The sequence below is a fragment of the Phoca vitulina genome, unplaced genomic scaffold, assembly GCF_004348235.1.
Source record: "Phoca vitulina isolate PV1807 unplaced genomic scaffold, GSC_HSeal_1.0 scaffold1, whole genome shotgun sequence".
In the NCBI taxonomy this organism is placed as follows: Eukaryota; Metazoa; Chordata; class Mammalia; order Carnivora; family Phocidae; genus Phoca; species Phoca vitulina.
Genome location: NW_022589704.1, coordinates 56,840,490 through 56,860,314, shown reverse-complemented (window position 1 = coordinate 56,860,314; position 19,825 = coordinate 56,840,490). Strand labels below are relative to the sequence as shown.

The 19,825-nt window shown below is 40.0% G+C and overlaps 1 protein-coding gene and 1 non-coding gene across 3 annotated transcripts; one reads left to right on the top strand and one right to left on the bottom strand.

Annotated features, from left to right (window-relative positions):
- Window positions 1-8,060: 8,060 nt before the first annotated feature.
- Window positions 8,061-12,045, bottom strand: ATP5MC3 (ATP synthase membrane subunit c locus 3). 2 transcript variants are annotated; one of them, XM_032407661.1, is made up of 5 exons: window positions 11,942-12,045; window positions 11,644-11,772; window positions 10,223-10,300; window positions 9,521-9,714; window positions 8,061-8,841 (listed from the first exon to the last, which is right to left on the bottom strand). In XM_032407661.1, the coding sequence occupies exons 2-5, from the start codon at window positions 11,680-11,682 to the stop codon at window positions 8,727-8,729; spliced, it is 426 nt and encodes a 141-aa protein (XP_032263552.1). In that variant the 5' UTR covers window positions 11,683-11,772; window positions 11,942-12,045; the 3' UTR covers window positions 8,061-8,726. The 2 variants fall into 2 exon arrangements, with proteins under 2 accessions (XP_032263552.1, XP_032263543.1); XM_032407652.1 differs by having other exon boundaries at window positions 11,644-11,755.
- Window positions 12,046-19,022: 6,977 nt separating this feature from the next.
- On the top strand, window positions 19,023-19,124 carry LOC116638099. The gene has a single exon (XR_004300625.1). It is a non-coding gene; the product is annotated as a U6 spliceosomal RNA (small nuclear RNA).
- The last annotated feature ends 701 nt before the right edge of the window (window positions 19,125-19,825 follow it).

The window sequence follows — 19,825 nt, the reverse complement described above, 5'->3', positions numbered from 1 at the left end:
CTATTTGAAGAACACTATTTCTATCACAGAAATGCCCATTATTACATACTGCGAGAAACAATGGAGGCCTCTAATTGCTCTCAAAACCTTCCAAGTGCCACAGAGTGTGTATTTCCACCTTGTTGAGAAGAGTTATTATGTGGTTCTTAATCCATTAATCTGCTATGGTTCTTAAGAATTCAACTAAAACCCTACTCAAGTATATATATTTATATAAGGTATTTAAATATACTAAAATATAAATATGTATATATGACAAATAGAGTGAAAAGGAAGATTTAATTTGTAAGTTTCTGTTATAGCTAAATAAAACACAGCATATTCCAGGGCATCCCTTATGTCTGCCTTGGACTCAGAGAAAGCCTCTGCATTTTCACAGGTATCTTCAAGATGCAGCCTAGTACAGAGTGATGAGATGAGGACAGCATGGCCCTAGACATTTTAGTTGATTTTTTGGTAGCTTCTACCTCATGGTAGATCTTCTTTCCTTCCCCCCGCAACCTAGGGTTTCCCTGCACATCCCTGAAATGGCCTACGTAATAGTTAACCTTTCAGCATCTGTTCTCACTATGGGAATTTCCATTCAGAACATTTCAAGTATAAGGAAGGTCCTTGTCCACTTCCCACCCTCAGTCTTTGGGTCTCAAAAGAGTTTGTAATTAATTGAGTGTGGCATTGTGGGGAAAAAATTAGAGGGCTGTATTTATCTTCAAATCATACTTTAGCTTATGCCAGTCTCAGCGAGACCAGTCCAAAGTGAGAATGGAATTTAAAGGCCTACTTTCTATCCTTAGTATCAATGCCTCCTCCTACCTCTCTCTCATCCCACTAACTTGAAAGAGGGTTTATCATCATTATACTTAGCTTTCCACACACTATAAAGTTACCAATACAGGTAGATAGAACCACTCCTAGGGTAAAGAATTTTGTCTGGCATTCCAGTGTCTACCCTTGATGACTCCCCATAACTAGTCTGTCAACCCGAGGACCACATAATAGCAAAGCCATGAATTCCTCATGCCAGAAACCAAGAAAGGTCTGGTCATATGGACCCTCCCAGGCCATAGACTAATACCTTGCTCTTTCCAGTTACATTCTCACCTTGGAGACAGCCTCTTATGTTAACTGTAAACCTAATGCTCTGTCTCTATAGTTTACTATTCATAAAGTATCAATATTTATTGAGCATGAACATGCCAGGCACTGTTCCTGGCCCTGCAGCTACAACTATAAACAAGACACAGTCCCTTAACAAGACTTTCATGGGAGAGGAGGCGAGTCACAACACATTTATCAGCAATATAATTTAAACAGTAGTAAGTGCTGTGGAGAAAATAAAGCAGAAATGTGATAACATACAGTAGTATAAGCTTACTCCTTTTGTACAACTTTAGGGGTCTTGAGAGCTAAAGATGTTTTAGATATCTCTGGAGAGGTAGATAAATACTTTGAGTTGTCCTTTAGATAGAAATCTTGAGGGAATAATACTGAGCTGTCCAGCATCTGAGAGACTCAGCCAAACTATGTAACTATTTGAGAAAGCAAACCCTGGGACTCTCCTATAAGAGGAACAGATCCTGGAATCTCCATGGCTGGGAAATGCTAACTAAATGCTTTTTGTTGAAAAGTAGCCACTGAAAACAACCATGGTCCTCTTAGGAGTCTCTGCCAAGATCAGTTGTGGGATGCTAGCTCATGCTAATAGGTAGAATAATCAAAAGCCCTTGGATTTATGAGTCCCTATTGATCTTAGGTCAATTCTTCTCTTCAATATTTAAGCTCCCTTGAAAAAGAAGCTCTAAGTTACTGAACATCTAAGAGGAGATAGATTACTTGCATCATTCAGGAGAAGGAAATGCAGATTCTTACTAGGAATGTGGGCCAATTTTTAGAGATTATAAACAGACTGATAGCTGAAAGGATGTGACCTAGGGATATAGGGTTACCCTCAATTTACATAACTGTTTCTATAAAGTCGTAAGTGAAATGTCATATTGGAGCCTGTTTTCTCACTGACAGATTATACCAGTGGTTCTATTTTTGATTTTGGGACCCTGCACTCCATAACAACATATTTACATAAATAACATTTAAAAAAAATAACTGTATTTTCCAAAACAAAAATAGAATGGCATCATATTCACTTTTGTAAATAACTACATCACACTTAATAGTAGCTGCATTTTTGTATCTATTTCTGTATTTGATCTGTTGTATTATGTTGTTTTGGTTGAAGTTCTGATAACAATCTAGCCTCACACAGCTGTGTTAGTGGAAAAGGGAAGACCGTGTGAACCCCCCGAAAGGTTCTAAGGGCCCTCTGCAGTTTTCAGACCACACTTTGAGAATCACTGGATTAGCAGTACATTCCAAAAGGAAGGGGGGAAAAAACTGCCCAATTAATGAGTTGATAGCTTTTTGAAAGATAAGGAGTCTAAGTCAAGGCATGTGGGGAATTGTAGTATTTTAGTACAGTGTTTTAAAAGCCTAATGTATATACAAATCACCTGGGATCCTTCTTAAAATTCAGATTCTGATTCAGAAGATCTGGTGTGAAGCTCTAGAACCTGAATCTCTGACAATGTCCCAAGTGATGCCGACACTGCAGATCCCTGGACTTCACTTTGAGTAGCAATGCTGTAGTATATTGTAATAAACACATCACCAGAAAGCCTATAAAAGAATGCACAGGTGAGCTTGTATGTATGTGTTGTAGGAGCAGAGGGTAGGATAAGGGTGGGTGGAGGGAAAAGAAGAGTATAAATAAACTCAGGCTATCTACCTTCGAAAAATCTGTAAAAATGATGATACCACTTGTAAGTCCTATACTATCACAAGTTTTGACTACTACTTACTAACCATATGTATATCAAAGCAAGCTAAGGCATAATGTTGCTATTGGCAGAGACAGAGTCCAACTGCCATGTTTGTTGAGGCAGAGGAAGATGGTATTAGATCTGAAAAAAAATAATTTTTGGTCCTAATAATGTAAAGAATTTGGCAAGGATTGATGGACTATGTATTTAGGTCTTATGTCCATAATATTTTCAATAGAGTAATACCATGAAATTACCAAATTAATATATGCTCAGCATGTAGAGACTTCAACAACTCATAATTTCAGGTGTAGAAATCACATATTTAGAAGGCTATGCAGAGGATAGTACTGATATTTTCTTCTTCCAAACACTTAACACCCAAACCAAACCACATTGACTAAAATTACCAAATAGAATTTAAAACTTACAGCAGAAGCATGAGTATATATTTTTTTGGTTCTCAAATGATATTTCCCATTTATCTATAATCCTTCTTTAAACTTAACTTTAGTGACATTCATTTCTACCTAACTTTAGCTGCTCAGCAAATTTTTATCATTCCTTGGACCTACCTTACCTCTAAGAGCTTTTACTCCGAAGTTCTTTACATTTCTTGTCTATTTATTGGCTCTTACTGAAATGGATCTTCAACCGTATTGTGCTCCCTGGACCCTTCACCATCCTATTTTATTTTCATAAAATACACATAACAAAATTTACCATCTTAACCATTTTAAGTATATATTTTAGTGATATTAAATACATTCATAATGAGGGGCGCCTGGCTGGCTTAGTTGGAAGAGCATGTGATTCTTGATCACAGGGTTGTGAATTTGAGCCCCACATTGGGTATAGAGATTAATTAAAAATAAACTTAAAAAAAATACATTCATAATGTTATACAACCATCATTACCATCCATGTCTATAACTCTTTTCATTTTGTAAAACTGAAATTCCATGCCTGTTAAACTAGACCCCTCCCCCATTGTTCCCACCCCAGCCCCCTAGCAACCACAATTCTACTTTTTGTCTCTATGATTTGACTACTCTAACTACCTAAGTGAATCATACAGTAGTTTGTCTTTTTGTGACAGGTATGTTTCACTTAGAATAATGTCCTCAGGGTTCATCCACATTGTGGCATCTATCAGAATTTCTTTCCTTTTAAAGGCTAAACAATATTCTATTGCATGTATATACCACATTTTGCTCCATCCATTGATGGACACTTGGGTTGCTTCCATAGTTTAGTTATAATAGTGAATAATGCTGCTATGAACATGAGTGTACAAATATCTCTTCAAAACCTTGCTTTTAGGGGAACCCTCCTACACAGTTGGTGGGAACGCAAGCTGGTGCAGCCACTCTGGAAAACAGAATGGAGGTTCCTCAAAAGGTTGAAAATAGAGCTACCCTATGACCCAGCAATTGCACTACCAGGTATTTACCCCAAAGATACAAATGTAGTGATCCGAAGGGGCACGTGCACTCCAATGTTTATAACAGCAATGTCCACAATAGCCAAACTATGGAAAGAGCTAAGATGACCATCAACAGATGAATGGATAAAGATGTGGTATATATACATACACACACGATGGAATATTATGCAGCCCTCAAAAAAAAAATGAAATCTTGCCATTTGCAACAACGTGGATGGAACTAGAGGGTATTATGCTAAGCGAAATAAGTCAATCAGAGAAAGACAATTATCATATGATATCACTGATATGAGGAATTTGAGAAACAAGACAGAGGATCATAGGGGAAGGGAGGAAAAAATGAAACAAGATGAAAGCAGAGAGGGAGACAAACCATAAGAGACTCTTAATCTCAGGAAACAAACTGAGGGTTGCTGGAGTGGTGGGGGGTGGGAGGGATAGGGTGGCTGGGTGATGGACATTGGGAAGGGTATGTGCTATGGTGAGCGCTGTGAAATGTGTAAGACTGATGAATCACAGACCTGTACCCCTGAAACAAATAATACAATGTATGTTAAAAAAAAAAAAAAAAAGAACATAGTAGGAAGGGAAAAATGAAGGGGAGGAAATTGGAGGGGGAGACAACCATGAGAGACTATGGACTCTGAGTAACAAACTGAGGGTTTTAGAGGGGAGGTGGGTGGGGGAATGGATTAGTCCGGCAATGGGTATTAAGGAGGGCACGTATTGCACGGAGCACTGCGTGTTATATGCAAACAATGCATCATGGATCACTACATCAAAAACTAATGATGTAATGTATGGTGGCTAACATAATAAAATAAAATTAAAAAACAACAAAAAACAAAACCTTGCTTTCAGTTCTTTGGGGTATACACCCATAAGTGGAATTGTTGGATCATATGGCAATTCTATTTATAACTTTTTGAGGAACCACCATACTGTTTTCCACAGCTGCTGTACCATTTTTACATTCCTACAAGCAGTGCACAAGGGTTCCAATTCCCCCATATCCTTGCCAACACTTTGTTTTGTTTTGTTTTTCATAGTTGTCATACTCCAGGGTGTGAGGTGGTATCTCACTGTAGCTTTGATTTGCATTTCCCTAATGATTAGCAATGGTGAGCATCTTTTCATGTATTAGTCAGCCATTTGACTATCTTCAGAGAAATGTCTATTTAAGTCCTTTGACCATTTCTAAATTGTATTGTATTTTTGTTGTTGAGTTTTAGGACTTCTCTCCATATTGTGGTATTAATCCCTTATCAGATACAGGATTTGCAAATATTCTCTCCCATTTTGTGGGTTGGTTTTTACTGTTGAGTGTCTTTTATCGCACAAAATTTTAAAACTTTCATGATACTCAGTTTATCTAGTTTTTTTCTTTTGTTGCCTGTGTCTTTGGTGTTGTATCTAAGAAATCATTGCCAAATCCAGTGTCCTGAAGCTTTTGCCCTGTTTTCTTCTAAGAGCTTTGTAATCTTAGTCTTTTTAAGTCTTTGATCAATTGAGTTAATTTTTGTGTATGTTGTTAGGTAAGGGTCCAATTTCATTCTTTTGCATGTTAATATCCAGTTTTCCAGGCACCATTTGTTGAAAAGGCTCTCATTTCCCCCTTGAATGGTCTTGACACTCCTGTCAAAAATTACTGGACTGTATATGCAAGGATTTATTTCTGGGCTCTCTATTCTATTCCATGGTCTTTTGTCTTTATGCCACTGTTTTAATTACTGCAGCTTTGTAGTAAGTTTTGAAATAAGGATGTTCATGCATACATCATTTTTTAAACTTTCTCCACCTATTTAGTTCTTTGATCACCTTTAATGTGGTTGTTTTAGTCTTCCCCTAGGAGATCTGTCATCAGGTCTTCTGCAAGATTTATTTTCCCTTTGAATGGGCCATAATTTCCTGTTTTTTGAATGCCTTTTGATTTTTTTTTGTTGTTGCAAACTGGACATCTGAATAATGTGGTATCTCTGGCAATCAGATTATCCTCCTTCCCTAGGGTTCATTGTTCTGTTATTTTATTATTTTTGATTGTTGTATACTGTCTCTGTGCGAAGGATTAGCTTGATGTGTAAACTTAATGTTTTGTCAGGTCTTCTCTGAGCCTGTGCCTTTTCTTGGGCATGAGTGGTTACTTTCTAATTTTCCCTGTAAATGCAGGTGTTTTTGCATGTCCTAGTCTTTAGCATCTGGCTCCCAAAGGGGGAAAAAGAGAAAAAACAAGGGGGGAAATGGATACCTTCCCCCGGAAGTCACTTCAGCTGGAGGGGAAGGAGCTTGCAACAATGAGGGGAGGGGCAGCAACAATGGCCACCCTCCTCTTTATCTGTACCTCTGTAACCAGAAGTAACAATCAATGATCAAAGAAAGCACTGATAACCAGTATTTGGAGGACAGGGTTCTTTTTGCTTACCCTGGTTCCCGCAAGCTGTGTGGAAGCTGCTCCAAGAAGATGTGCATAGCAGCCTGCCCTGCGGTTGGGGCTGAGGGCTGGTAGCTGCTACTCTATGAAGACCTGAAATTGAAATTAACCCCACTTTACAGTTCAAGCCTTCCTCTGGAAGTTGCAAGCCTTTACTAGACAAGAGTTCCAATATAGTCAAATTAGACAGATTTGGACAGTGCAATTGTTGTCTAGGTGGGAAGAGATTCCTGGTGCTTTCCACTCCATCTTTCCAGAATACCCTTGACCTCCCTCTTTTATTCCAACTTATCACTCCTATTGTGGCTTTACTCATTCCTTACCAGGTTTGAAGCTCAGAGGTTAGCCTGTTAAACAATGCTGTCTGCTTAGAGCTCCTTTGACCTGTCATTTCTTCTCGTCAGTAACCAGCCTTGATAACCCTCACTGCTCTGTTATCAGTTGTGTTAACAAACTTCCCAACATTGCTGGGGAGTCATAAAACTAGGTTGAGACTTACAAGTTCATGTTACCACCCGTAGCTGGGCTCTTCTGCACTTCTGCTGCTCTTAACCTGGAGCTGGGTTCTGCACTTCTTTTGTTCACATCTACTCCATACCACATACTGTTACCTTTCCTCTTTTCAAGCCCACAAGGCTGAGATTATGCTTCAATTTTGTGCTTTAAATTGTTAACAAAACTTCTCCCAAATCAGCTTTTCCTTTGTCATCCCTGACATAAACATACAAAAAAAAAAAAAAAAAAAAATCAAAGCATGGTCTTTGGAATCAAGGAAGGTCTGAATCTGGATCCCATCTTTGCCACTTAATGGTTATCTGATTTTGGGAATTAACCCTTCTTAAGCCTATTTTTCTGTCCATTTTTTCTCCCCAATTATGCAGGGTTGTCATGAGGACTAAATTACATAAAGTACATAAAATTCCTAGGAAAGGTAGTGGCACTTGTGTGATGCACATCCCATCCTTCCCCAACTAGTTCCCAAGATCTAGACATCAAATCCTAGATATAATTTTTGCCATCTTTTAAAACATACTGTAGTATTAGAAACAAACTGTTGTTGAACCAACTAGCATCCCGAGATGCTAGTGATAAGCAATGCTTTAGCAATTTTTGGCTTTAAAAATATAGCCAATTAAGTTTACTTTTCGGTATTTGGTTTTTATTACTTTTAAATTTTTAAGATTTTTATTTATTTGACAAAGAGATAGAGCCAGAGAACGCAAGTGGGGGGGGGGGATAGCAGAGGGAGAAGGAGAAGCAGGCTCCCCGATGAGCAGGGAGCCCGCCACAGGGTTCAATCCCAGGATCCTGTAATCATGACCTGAGCAGAAGGCAGACACTCAACCAACAGAACCACCCAGGCACCCCACCTTTTAAAATTTTTTTATTTGATATTTGGTTTCTAATGAAAGCCTTGTTCACACAAGAAACTAGCTGCTAATGAGATTTTCTTCTTAGAAACTCTTTGTTATAGACCACTGCTTGACATGAGACTTACTGAAAAGCAAAAACCACCCTCAACCCTAGTCTAACAAGGCTACAGCTTCAAAAAGCTGACACTAGTTATTTGTAGATCCAGCTGTGTAAGACCAGCCAAGTTAGTCTCGGAAGGTAATTCTGCTCCCAGGTATCATAATTCCTGTTACTATCTTAGTTTAATTAATTGTATCTCATAGAAGCTGAAAACACATATTTCTTCTTTATATGAGTAACCAAAAGCCCTACGAATTACAATGTGCAGAATATTATATAAAAGAATTCTCATAAAAATTGACTCATTTTCATCACAGTGCAACTGCTTAGTTTCCTGACTTGTATAGCATCTGCCTGAATGCATAGTCTTTTTTGTGATGATCTAAATTTAGGTTAAGTACAAATCACGGCAAAAATTAAAGTTTTCATCTTTAATGAAATGACCTTGGAAATAACGTACATTTCCATGACACCAATACTACAGTTTTCGGAGTCACAGGAAGATACACAGAATTACATCCGTAATTAATATGAATGCCAACATTTCAAGCAGTAATTTCTGTTACATGGCAAACAAAATCAAGAAAGCAACCATCAAACAAAAGAGACCCATAGCTTCAGACAAGGCAAATCCCAGGATAGCATATGAGAACAGCTGCTGCTTCAGCGAAGGGTTTCTAAAAGAGACACAACACATATAATTGTTACTCTGAAGTATTTTCTGAATTCCAATACGTTTGGTAATCACATTACTAGTATGGGATCTTTGTAAACTGGCAAGTCCTGGAAAAGTATTTGCCTAGATCTCTTTTGCTTCTGCCTTTGTTCAATATTCCTTTCTTTTCAATCCTAATCATATGGAGAAAAGGTAGGAAGTGATCTCTGTATGTCGATATAAATGGTTAGTCTTCATCCATTTTGAGGGGTTTAGACATACTTGCTATTCCCATGAAAGTACATTCTATACCTCTTAAGATCTGATAGTTTAGAAATAAGGTCTTAAATAAAATGGAAATTGATACTTTTATTAAAGACTGTGCTGTTAACTAGTCCCCATATAGCTTAACAATCAAGAGTGCAGACTCTGAAGTCAGAATTAAAATTTCTGACACTTACTAGCTACTTGGGCAATTAGTATAATTTCTGCAAGCTCATCCTTCGTAAGTAAACTAGGGTATATCTCCAAGGGGTATTATGAGGGTTAAGTGAGATCATGCATGCAAAGCCCTCAAAATACAATTCAAGACACAGAGCTGGCACTTAATACAAAGTAGCTCTTACTATTTCACTAGTTTTCTAGGTTTCCAACTATGTCAAGCATGCTCTTAAAGTAGCTTATTTGGTGATAGAAATTACCTGGCATAACCAATGATAAGGCTGCCAAAGACTGTTCCAATACCAGCACCAGAACCAGCCACTCCCACTGTTGCAGCACCTGCACCAATAAATTTGGCAGCAGTATCAATGTCTCTGCTGATTGCACTGGTCTGAAACTCCCTTTGGATTAGCTGAGACACACCATTCTGGGCCCCATTAAATACCGTAGAGCCCTAGAAAAAAGGAAATAAAGGCAAAGGTTAAATCAGTAATCACAGTTAGCTATTTTAATTACTACACTGTCAAATGGTAAGTACTTCTCTATTTTGTGATTTCAAATAGGAGATTGTGTGGCACAGTGGAAAAATCAAGAGCTTAGAGTAATTCCAATGTTGTAGAATAGGGGTAACAATATACCTCACAAGGTTGTTGAAAATTATGAAACAGTGTATTTCAATATGCTTTTTAATAGGGTAGGCTTTTCAATAGCTGTAGCTAGTATGATCTTAAATATAGGCAACTCAAGACTATATACTTAATATACTGGCTTTATTTCTTAGCCAACTCAGCCAAGTTTCATTGGCTTATCCTCTGCACTATTTTTCGCATACAAGGGTGGAAAAAGACTGCCCTTAAACCATTCACTAATGAGGTGTTTTGTTTTGTTTTTTACCCTCCCTTTAATTAAAACCGTAAGACTTACTTGGTGGGTTACTTAATTTCTATTATAACTGCTATTACCTCTCCAGTCCTAGCCTCTGGTCGAGATAACACTGATGCAGAAATTGGTCTGTAGGCAACTCTGGATCCAGCTCGGATCTATTAAGGAAAAAAACATTCCAAATATTAAGTTGAGAGTAGATAAGACTTCAATGACTCTTCTTGTACCATGAGTTCTAAAAAAGCCATAAGCAAAAATATCAGAAAGCTCATGACTTTTCTGTATTGTCTCTTATCTTGCTGTCTGGTTATTTTCAGTCCATGAAGGGAATTTTATTTTAAAGTTGCTAATTAAAGTTAAAAATGTGCTACATAATCTATTTGTAATAATCTTTTTTTTTTTTAAAGATTTTCTTTATTTTGACAGAGAGATAGCAAGAGCAGGAACACAAGCAAGGGGAGTGGGAGAGGGAGAAGCAGGCTTCCAACCAAGCAGGGAGCCCAATGCAGGGCTCGATCCCAGGACCCTGGGATCATGACCTGAGCTGAAGGCAGACGCTAACGACTGAGCCACCCAGGCGCCCCTGAAAGCATTATTCTTAAAATTTCAATTATTGTAGTGCCACGATTCAGATCAGAAAAAGAGCAATAAACATCCCACGTTCTTTGGTAAGTTTAAGTGGACCAACAAGTTTATCAAGTGTTGCTATAAACGTCGTTTAAATTAGCCCCTCATTTAATATGAGGCCCACAACTTCCGAAATATTCCTATATGTCCATTAATTATAAAATACAAAAGCAGTTTAAACAATTCTGTATCAGTGTAAGAATAATCGGTGAAATATCTCACCATAAGGACATACTGAAGTCCAGCGTCTCTGCCCTTGAGTGTCCACTACACTGAGGTCACATAAAATCCCTTCAGAACCTAGACCTGATTCTCCAAGACAAATCCCCCACATCCTACTTCACCTAAAGCTTCCAAAATGGTTATGGAAATAACAGCCAGAGGCAGGAAGAAAGACTTTCGTCTCCTCCACCACCTCTTCCTCCGCCCACACAGGGTGAGGCAAAGTCCCTCCCTCTGCAGCAGCGAGTTTGACCTACAGATGGGCAAGGGAGAACGCTGTCGCGGTGAACTAGGCCTCAGAGGCCCCCTACACGCTTAAGAGCACCTGAACCTTCGCGCCGACCCCAACCCCGCAGAGTACGCTAGGAGGTGGGGGAGGGGGCCGCCCCGGCACTAGGGGCAAGGAGGGTCTGCCCTACAGAGAGTGGGGCCTGACAACTAGGCCTCGGCTGCTCTCCACCACACTAGTGGAGGGGAGAAGCGGAGTGAGTTGCCCCAGGATTAGTAGGAAAGGAAGGAGAGAACACAGGGTGAGGGGTGCGCGGTCCCCACAGGTTGGTGTGCCCCGCCCAGAGGTGCCCCATTCAACAACGTGGACGCTCCAGGCCAAGCGGTCCGCCCTCAGCGCCCCGGCCCAGCCTGGACTACGCACCAGAGCGGGGGTGCAGGCGAGCTTGGCGCAGGCGAACATCTTACACTCTTCGGGGCAGGGCGGTTGGAGGACCTGGGTGACGGCCGACGTGGGGTCCACTCCCGCTTCCCTTCTGCGGAGGTAAAGGGGCTTAAGGTCAAGTGCCCTCCCGGGCCTGTCCTTCCCACCCAGGTCCCGCGGGCTCCCGTGCACGCCGTCGGCTTGGGCCCTCGTCCAGCGAGGCTCCAGCTGAATGAATGGGTCCTGACCGGGCGCTGCTCCGCCCCGGCCAGACCCGGCTCTCGCGCCCTCCGCTTACCTTCTCCGGAGGTGACGGCGGCAGCTACGGCGGCAGAGGTCGAAGGAGTGGCGCTAGACGCGCAGGCGCGGTCCGCCTCTTATCCGCGCCGCGGCACCCGGATGGAGAAGGCGGGGAAACGGGGGCAGTAGGGAAGACACTCAAGGTCACTTTGTAACAACTTTATTGGCAACTAGTTGGGAAGGACAACGACAGCCACACAGAGGTGGGCTGGCGGGCAGTGGCTGGTAAAGGAGAGGCAAAAAGAGGAAATTGAAAAGTGGCCCTGGCAGAGAGAACTGAACAGGTTGTTTCTCTTTTGATCTAAGCTGGCAGAGGATAGTGCGACTTTTTCTTTCAGTTGACACCTTGTGAGATTTGGCCTTTTAATCAGTTGTTACTTCTCTTTACTAGAGGGACCTCCTTCCTGGTCATTCTCCTGCTCTGTGAAATAGGACTCTGTGTGTGCGTGGGGAACGAGTTCATGCACTGCTTGACAGAAGAAATTAGGGTCCCCAGCAAAGCGAACACATTTCTTTGAAGGAATCTGGAAAAGTATTCCAAAAATATGGCTAATCCTTTGAGTGACAGAGGACCTGACCGAGAAGTATTGGGACAAAGGAATGAGCACATGAATAGGTCAAAGAGTTTTGTGACTTTGGGCACAAAGTTGCTTCTTGGTAAGGTGAGGGAGGTAATTTTTCTTCCAGCTGTATGCTTGGAAGAATTAAGGGATGTGATGTATTTAATGGGACTAAAGAAAGTCCGAGTATTTTCAACACCAACCCAACTTTAACACCTGCTTTTGTGCAAATGATTGGACAAATCATTTTCTTTGATGAATACAGAAATGTCTCAGAAAAAATGGCTCTTACTGAACTTCTAGTAGATCCTCAAATTCTGTAAATTTTACTTAGTAGTTCTACTGGAAGTGATACAAGTCAACATAAAAGATTAATCATCTAGTATGCCCAGTTGAGGGGATAGCGGGGGACTGAAATCCCACCCACTTGGCCTAGAGCCTTGGCATGGGACAATGTCCACCCAGAGGATCACCCTTTTTCTAATTAGCACAAAGGTGTGGTATCATCTAGTGGCAACCCTAGGGAGAAGCCCTCAGAATTGAAACATGAAGAATGAATAAGAATTTGTCACTGACCCAACTTCAAATGCAAATGATTCAAAATCATGTGAAAGCTAATCATTTTAGGCTCGATCTTTAGCTGATAAAATAGAGATAATTCATTTGAATTCACATGTGCAGTTTGAAGAGAGATTATTTTCTCAAGCACTCAATTCTTACCTGAAGGATGTAGTATCCTGTGATGTCTAAAGTAGAATAAACAATGCTCTGCATTCATCAGAGTTCTCCAGAGAACCAGACCAGTAGGAGATTAATTGATTAATTTTTGATTTATCTATTTATTTATTATGAAGAATTAGCACATGTGGTTATGGAAGCTGAGAAGTCCCATGATCTGCATCTCCAAGCTGGAGACCCAGGAAAACCAGTGGTATAATTCAGTTAGAATCTGAAGGCCTGAGAACCAGGGAGGCCACTTGTAATTCCCAGTCTGAATGAGATGAGATGAGATGTCCCAGCTCAACAGTGAGATGGGGGGAAAAGGGCAAATTCTTTCTTCCTCTGCCTTTTGTTCTATTCAGACCCTAAATGGATTGGATGATGCCCACCCAGATTGGGGAGGACAGTCTACTTTATGAGCCCACTGATTTAAAGGCTAATCTCATCCAGAAACACCTTCACAGACACACCCAGAGAGAACATTTAATTTAGGCACCCCATGGCCAAATTGACCCAAAATTAACCATCACATATCCCATTCTTCAATAATAGATCCTCATAAGGTACAAACTATCCTAAATGGGTTTGTGTACAGAGATGGTTTAAGGGAGGTTCCTATCTCCTCAGCCATAAATCAGTAGCAGTAACTGTTGAAGAGGAAGAGGAGGCAGGAGAGAAGCTGGGATCCCTAAGAGGATCACTTCCAGGGTGCATATGGGCTAGGTGCCTATGACAGGGAGAGGTTAGGTCTAAGTCCAGGCTCTGACTATAAATATGTCAGTAAGCAGGCGAACTGGCCTAGAAGAGGCGATGGTAGGTCCTTGGTGAGTTCGATCAGTTGAAGTTTAATTATTTATGAAGAATATTAGTTGTTCAAAGAACAGATAGTGCTACCTGTGAGAACGGCTTGTGTGTGAGTGTGTGTGTGTGTGTGACAAAGTGGATCTTCAGTGATACCAACCCATGTTGATAGAGGGTGAATATTTGCGCTGAGGAAGGTTGAAGAAAAATGGCACCTTCTGAGAGGAGTAAAGTGAGACCATAAAGATGCAGAGGGGACTTCTTTTGAAGTATTCAATTCTCTCTGTATTTTTTTCTTAAATAGTGGAGATGATCATCTTTTTTTTTTTAAGATTTTATTCATTTATTTGAGAGAGAGAGAGAAGGAAAGAGAGAGTACATGTGTGCATGTGCCAGCAGGAGTGCGAGCTGGGGTAGGGGCAGAGGCAGGGACAAGCAGACTCCACACTGAGCTGGGAGCCCATTGGCGGGGGCGGGGGAGGTGCTGGATCTCATGGGGCGGGGGCTGGATCTCATGACCCTGAGATCACAACCTAAGCCAAAATCAAGAGTTGGGTGCTCAACTGACTGAGTCACCCAGGCGCCCTAGAGATGATCATCTTAAGTGATGACATCATAGTTTGGTATTATGTGATAAGCCTGAGTGAAGATGGCATGGAGAAGAAAGGAATGGGGCGGTAAAGAGAAGTATAGAAAATCCTTTTCCCAATGTAAGTGCAATAATCCCTCCTATCCTGCATGCCCCTTTGCAATGTGACTTTGCCACTCATCAAGTAATGGAGTCTGTTTTCCTTCTCCTTAAATCTGGGCTAATCTTATGACTTGCTTTGACCCAGAGAAGTGATTATGTATGACTTCTGGACTAGTAAGAGGTCTCATAGCTTTCATTTTCTCTTTGGAAGCCAACCATCACATCAAGAAACATGGGTTAGACTACTAGATAAGACTACTACATAAGAAACCTTCTGGACAGAAAAAAAGCCTCATAAAAGAGAACTGAGGTGCCCTGGGCATGTGAGTGAGGCCATATTGGATTTTCTAGCTTTAATCAAGCCTTCCCAGCCAATACCACATGGAAGAGAAATGAGCCTTGCCTAAATTCCTGACCCACAGAATCAAGAGCAATGAAAAGGTTATTGTTTGAAGCTACGAAGTTTCAGGGTGGTTTGTTACACAGCAAGAGATAACTGAAACAGAAGATATTGTCTTCAAAATATTCACTCCTTTGAGATCCATGTGGAGGCAGCAGCATTTTTTTTTTTTTAAGGTAATCTCTACACCTAACTGGGGCTCGAACCCAGGACCCTGAGATCAAGAGCTGCATACTCCACCCACTGCGCCAGCCAGGTGCCCCTTTTTAAATTAATTTTTTTTTTTTTTAAGTAATCAGGAGGCAGCAGCATCTTAATGTGGGCAATTTCAGTTCAGAATTCCAGGCATAACTCAGAGCAAATCAGATAGAAACACATGTCTTGTGCACTGACTCCCCTTTCCTTGAAATTCTGGGGTAGACTAGGGTTGTTATTGTTAAACTATTGTAAGATAGCTCTAACCTGGACACATGGAAAGATGTTTAAATTATCTGCTTTTGAAAGTTTCCACTTTAATAGCCTGTGAAGTTTTCACCAGCCTTCTCACATTAGTGTGATTTAAAAATATATATATATTATTTGTGGAAATGAAAATCAGAAAAGTAAGTTAAAAATATTCTGGGCTTTGTTATAAAACTATTTCGCTTTTCTTATTAAAATTTTGTTTCATATTATTAGCCTTAATTTTCTATCAATTTATCTTTTTTAGGAAAATGAACCTCTAAACCTGTGCTAATGCTACAGAATCATTCAGTCAAGGTGAGCTCCAAATAAATACTGTGTCCCCTCTTTGAACATAGTGAGTATACAAGAAAATGTAAGAGTTTACATTGTAATTGGGGTATATGAAAAATTGAACTGGTATATAAAAAATTGGAGAAAAACACAAATTAGTAACTGTTTTAGGACTATGTTGTGTGGCGTGTGATAAGGGAAACACCTTCAGAAAAGAGATTGGCTTGCTTAGAAAGTGCCTCATTGAGACAGACTTGAGCTCGGATGAGAGAGATGGGCTGATTTGTTTAGAAAACATTTCTTGGGGGGCGCCTGGATGGCTCAGTTGGTTGAGCGTCTACCTTTGGCTCAGGTCATGAACCCAGGGTCCTGGGATTGAGCCCCTCATCAAGGAGCCTGCTTCTCCCTCTCCCTCTGCACCACCCCCCCCCCCCCCCCACATTCATGTTCTATCGCATGCTCTCTCTCAAATAAATAAATAAATAACATCTTTTAATAAAAAAAAAAAGAAAGAAAATATTTCTTGGGTATCCTTTATATAAAATCTAACACTGCCTGTCTAGGCTACTAATCACTTTCTAGTGCAGAAATTTTTGTCCTTAATCTTCATTTTTGACTCCTTTACAAATTATTTAGCTACTTTCATGCCATATAGTGGAATAGAGTATTTACTAAATGACTCCAAAAATTTAGTAAGGAATTAAAAGTAAATGTATCTTTTTATGGCCTTTCAGAGGTCCAGATGGTCCAGGCTAAAATTTATATTAAAGAATTACATGAAAACAATACACTAATATATTAAATATTATTCCATCCTTTTTTTTCTGGTAAGATATGCTAGTTATTGAGGAAAAAAACAATTTTATGTCACAGTTGATAATTAATATAGAAAGACTATGTTAGAAGAAAATGAGTAAGTATGTAGATATGAGATCAAGTCCCTCTTTTGCCTCTTGTCCATCAGGCACAGCATAGGGAATATAGTCAATAATATCTTAATAACATGGTAACAGGGTGCCTGGGTGGCTCAGTTGGTTAAGCAACTGCCTTTGGCTCAGGTCATGATCCTGGAGTCCCGGGATTGAGTCTCGCATCGGGCTCCCTGCTCAATGGGGAGTCTGCTTCACCCTCTGACTGTCTCCCCTCTCATGATCTTTCTCACTCTCTCTCTCTAAAATAAATAAATAAAATCTTTAAAAAAAATAACATATGGTAACATACATTTATTGTGGTGAGTCCTGAGGAATGTATAGACTTGTCGAATCACTATGTTGTACACCTGAAACTAATAAAACATTGTATGTCAACTGTACTTCAATAATAGATAAAAGAGTATGTAAGTTACCCATTTTTCACTTAATTTCACTTAATCTGTATATGGCTAGTTGCCTATACAACATATGTTCTCCTTTTCTTTCTTGGTTATAGAACCCTGTTCCGTTAAAAAATACTGAACTTCCCAGGTCTCCTTATAGTTAAGAATGGTCAGTGATATGTGAGTTAAAGTTACTTGGTATTGCCCCAAGAATGTATACAAAGGGTATAGCTTCAACTGGCTCATTTCTTTTTTTCTTTCCCTTTTTTTTTCTGCTTGGAATATGGATCCAATGTCTGGAGGAGAAGCAACAATCTTGTACCTGTGAGAACAGAAACCGAACATTAAGGATGGAGAAGTTGGAAATGAAAAGGAGATTGAGCTCTTAACTTTTTTTTAAGTAACTAGAGCTGCTATTAACTGTCTATTTATGGACTTCATGTTATACAAGAAAAAAAACCCTCTATTTGCTTAAGCCACTGAGGTCATCCTTCTGTTATATGCAGCTGAACACAACACAGACTAATGGGTCTACATCTCTGATGCTTCTTGGTCTTTAGTCTGTGATTGCGGCAGAAATAGCCCTCCTCCCACAGACTTTACATTAATTAGGTCTGTCTTTTTTCCATATTCATGGTATATCTGGTATATCTGATAGGGACCAACTAGGAGACAAAACCATTCTAGTAATTTGACAAAGAAAATTTAATGTAAAGATTGTTAACCAATAAAAGGTATCTACTGAGAAGGAGAGAGTGGATTCTAAGGGGTGCAGAAGTAGCAACTGTCAGAATAGCTACTACCCTTGGCTAAGGAAGAGTGAACAGAGAGGAGGAACTTGGAAATTTAGAGAAGAGGGCATGGCTGTCACAGGAACTTATAGTCAACTTGTGGTGAAGGAACTTGCTGGAGGTACCCAGCCACAAGTGAACCAGGAAGACTGCTGAGGTGCACATAACCAGGCCTCTCTTGCAAACCAACCCACGGGCTCCACACCAAAAGAAAGAAAAGTCGGTTCCTCCAGCTCTGGCCTCACAGAGTCTTTCCATAGCCCTCTCCTAGCAATGCCTAACATTTTGCCAGTTGTCAAAGCAGAAATGCCTGCAGGGTCCAGCTCTAGAATAATGAAGCAAGGCAAAGAAGGATGGATTTGTAGCTGAGAAGTCATAAGTTAATAACTGGCACAGATGGTAAGATTCTCAAGGGCAAGGATAAGGTCTAATTCATATTTATGTCTTCTACAGCACCTAACAGAGTATTAAACATAGTAGTCACTCAATACATTTTTGCTCAATAATGTATAAGGGGCTTAGTATATACAAAGTAATTTGCAATAATTTTTTTTGTTCTTCTCTAAGATATTAGTCTCTTTGGACAAGTTAGAATGACCTCTAGAATGCTTTTTCTTTCTAGTATTGCAAAATTCAAACTAAGAGAAACTGAGGAACATTTTTTGGTTTGTGACATGGGTTTGTTCAAACATTTTTATGTGTTTATGAAGGACTCTGGGTTTATACTCTCATGTGCTTAATGAATTCATTGAAAAACCAAAACATTAGCACCCTTTATTGATCCATCCTTTGAGACAACATAATATTGGCAGGAATGGTTCATAAACTGAAGCAGCCTCAAGTGGGAGTTGTGAAGTAGGCAATGTCCATCTGCAGTTCCCTTTTCACTTCTTTTTTCAATGCCTTTGGTCCATCCCGAGCCACTTGCTCTTTCTGCAGGCACCTGGTATCTTCATGGTGACTACTGACTATGCAAGTTTCTCCATGGTGGCACCTACTGAAGCCATCTCTCTCCCAGCAGAGTCCAGCTTCTGAACTCTTACCCATGTAAAATATTCATCTCTTAGTGCTTGCTTCAGCAGCACATATACCAGCATTATAATGATAGAGAAGATTAACATGGTCCCTGTGCAAGGACAACACACAAACTCAAAGATTCCATATTTTTATAGTACGCTACCATTTACCTCAGAAGGCAGGGCGGGGAGATGGTGGTGGATGTTAATGCATCTAAGAAGTGGAAGGAATTACAAACGTATTTCCTATATTTAAAAACTAGAAGGTTCACAGATGGTTACCCATGGGAAGAGAAATAGGTTGGAGGGAATAAGAATAGAAGCTAGACTTCTTTGAATTCTACTTTGCTTTGTAGATTTGATTTTGGAAATATGCAAACCATTTATGAAAGTAAATGTTTAAAAAAATCCCCCCAAATTGAAAGTAAATGAAACAAATGAATTTAACTGCATCTAATTGGTATCATAACTACACAGGGTAGATACAGAGAGTTTCTACAGATGGATAAAAAGCTCCTTGATCACTCTGCTTCACGTGCACTGGTCTCTTTGCTCTTCTTCCAACATGCCAACCATATTCCACCTCATAGAGCTGCACATTTGTTCCTTTAGCTTAGACCACCTTTCTGCTGGATATTCACTTGGTTTACAACTCTGCTTTTTTCAAGCCTTTGCTCAAGTCTCTTCTTAAGAGAGGCCTTCCTGAATCCCTTGCGTATCTTTATCTATCTCCATAACACTTACTGCTACCTGCCATTATTTGTTTGGCTCTCTCATTAGACTGTAAGTCCATGGCAGCAAGGACTTTGTTTTGTTCATTGCTGTATCCACAGAGTCTAGAACATGCTTGGCC

Coding starts and splice junctions, on each gene's coding strand:
- ATP5MC3 (XM_032407661.1), bottom strand. CDS start 11,682: ATGTTCGCCTGCGCCAAGCTCGCCTGCACCCCCGCTCTG. Junction 10,301..11,643: donor TCGCCTGCACCCCCGCTCTG/GTGCGTAGTCCA, acceptor TTTCCTTAATAG/ATCCGAGCTGGATCCAGAGT. Junction 8,842..9,520: donor CTTATCATTGGTTATGCCAG/GTAATTTCTATC, acceptor TGTCTCTTTTAG/AAACCCTTCGCTGAAGCAGC.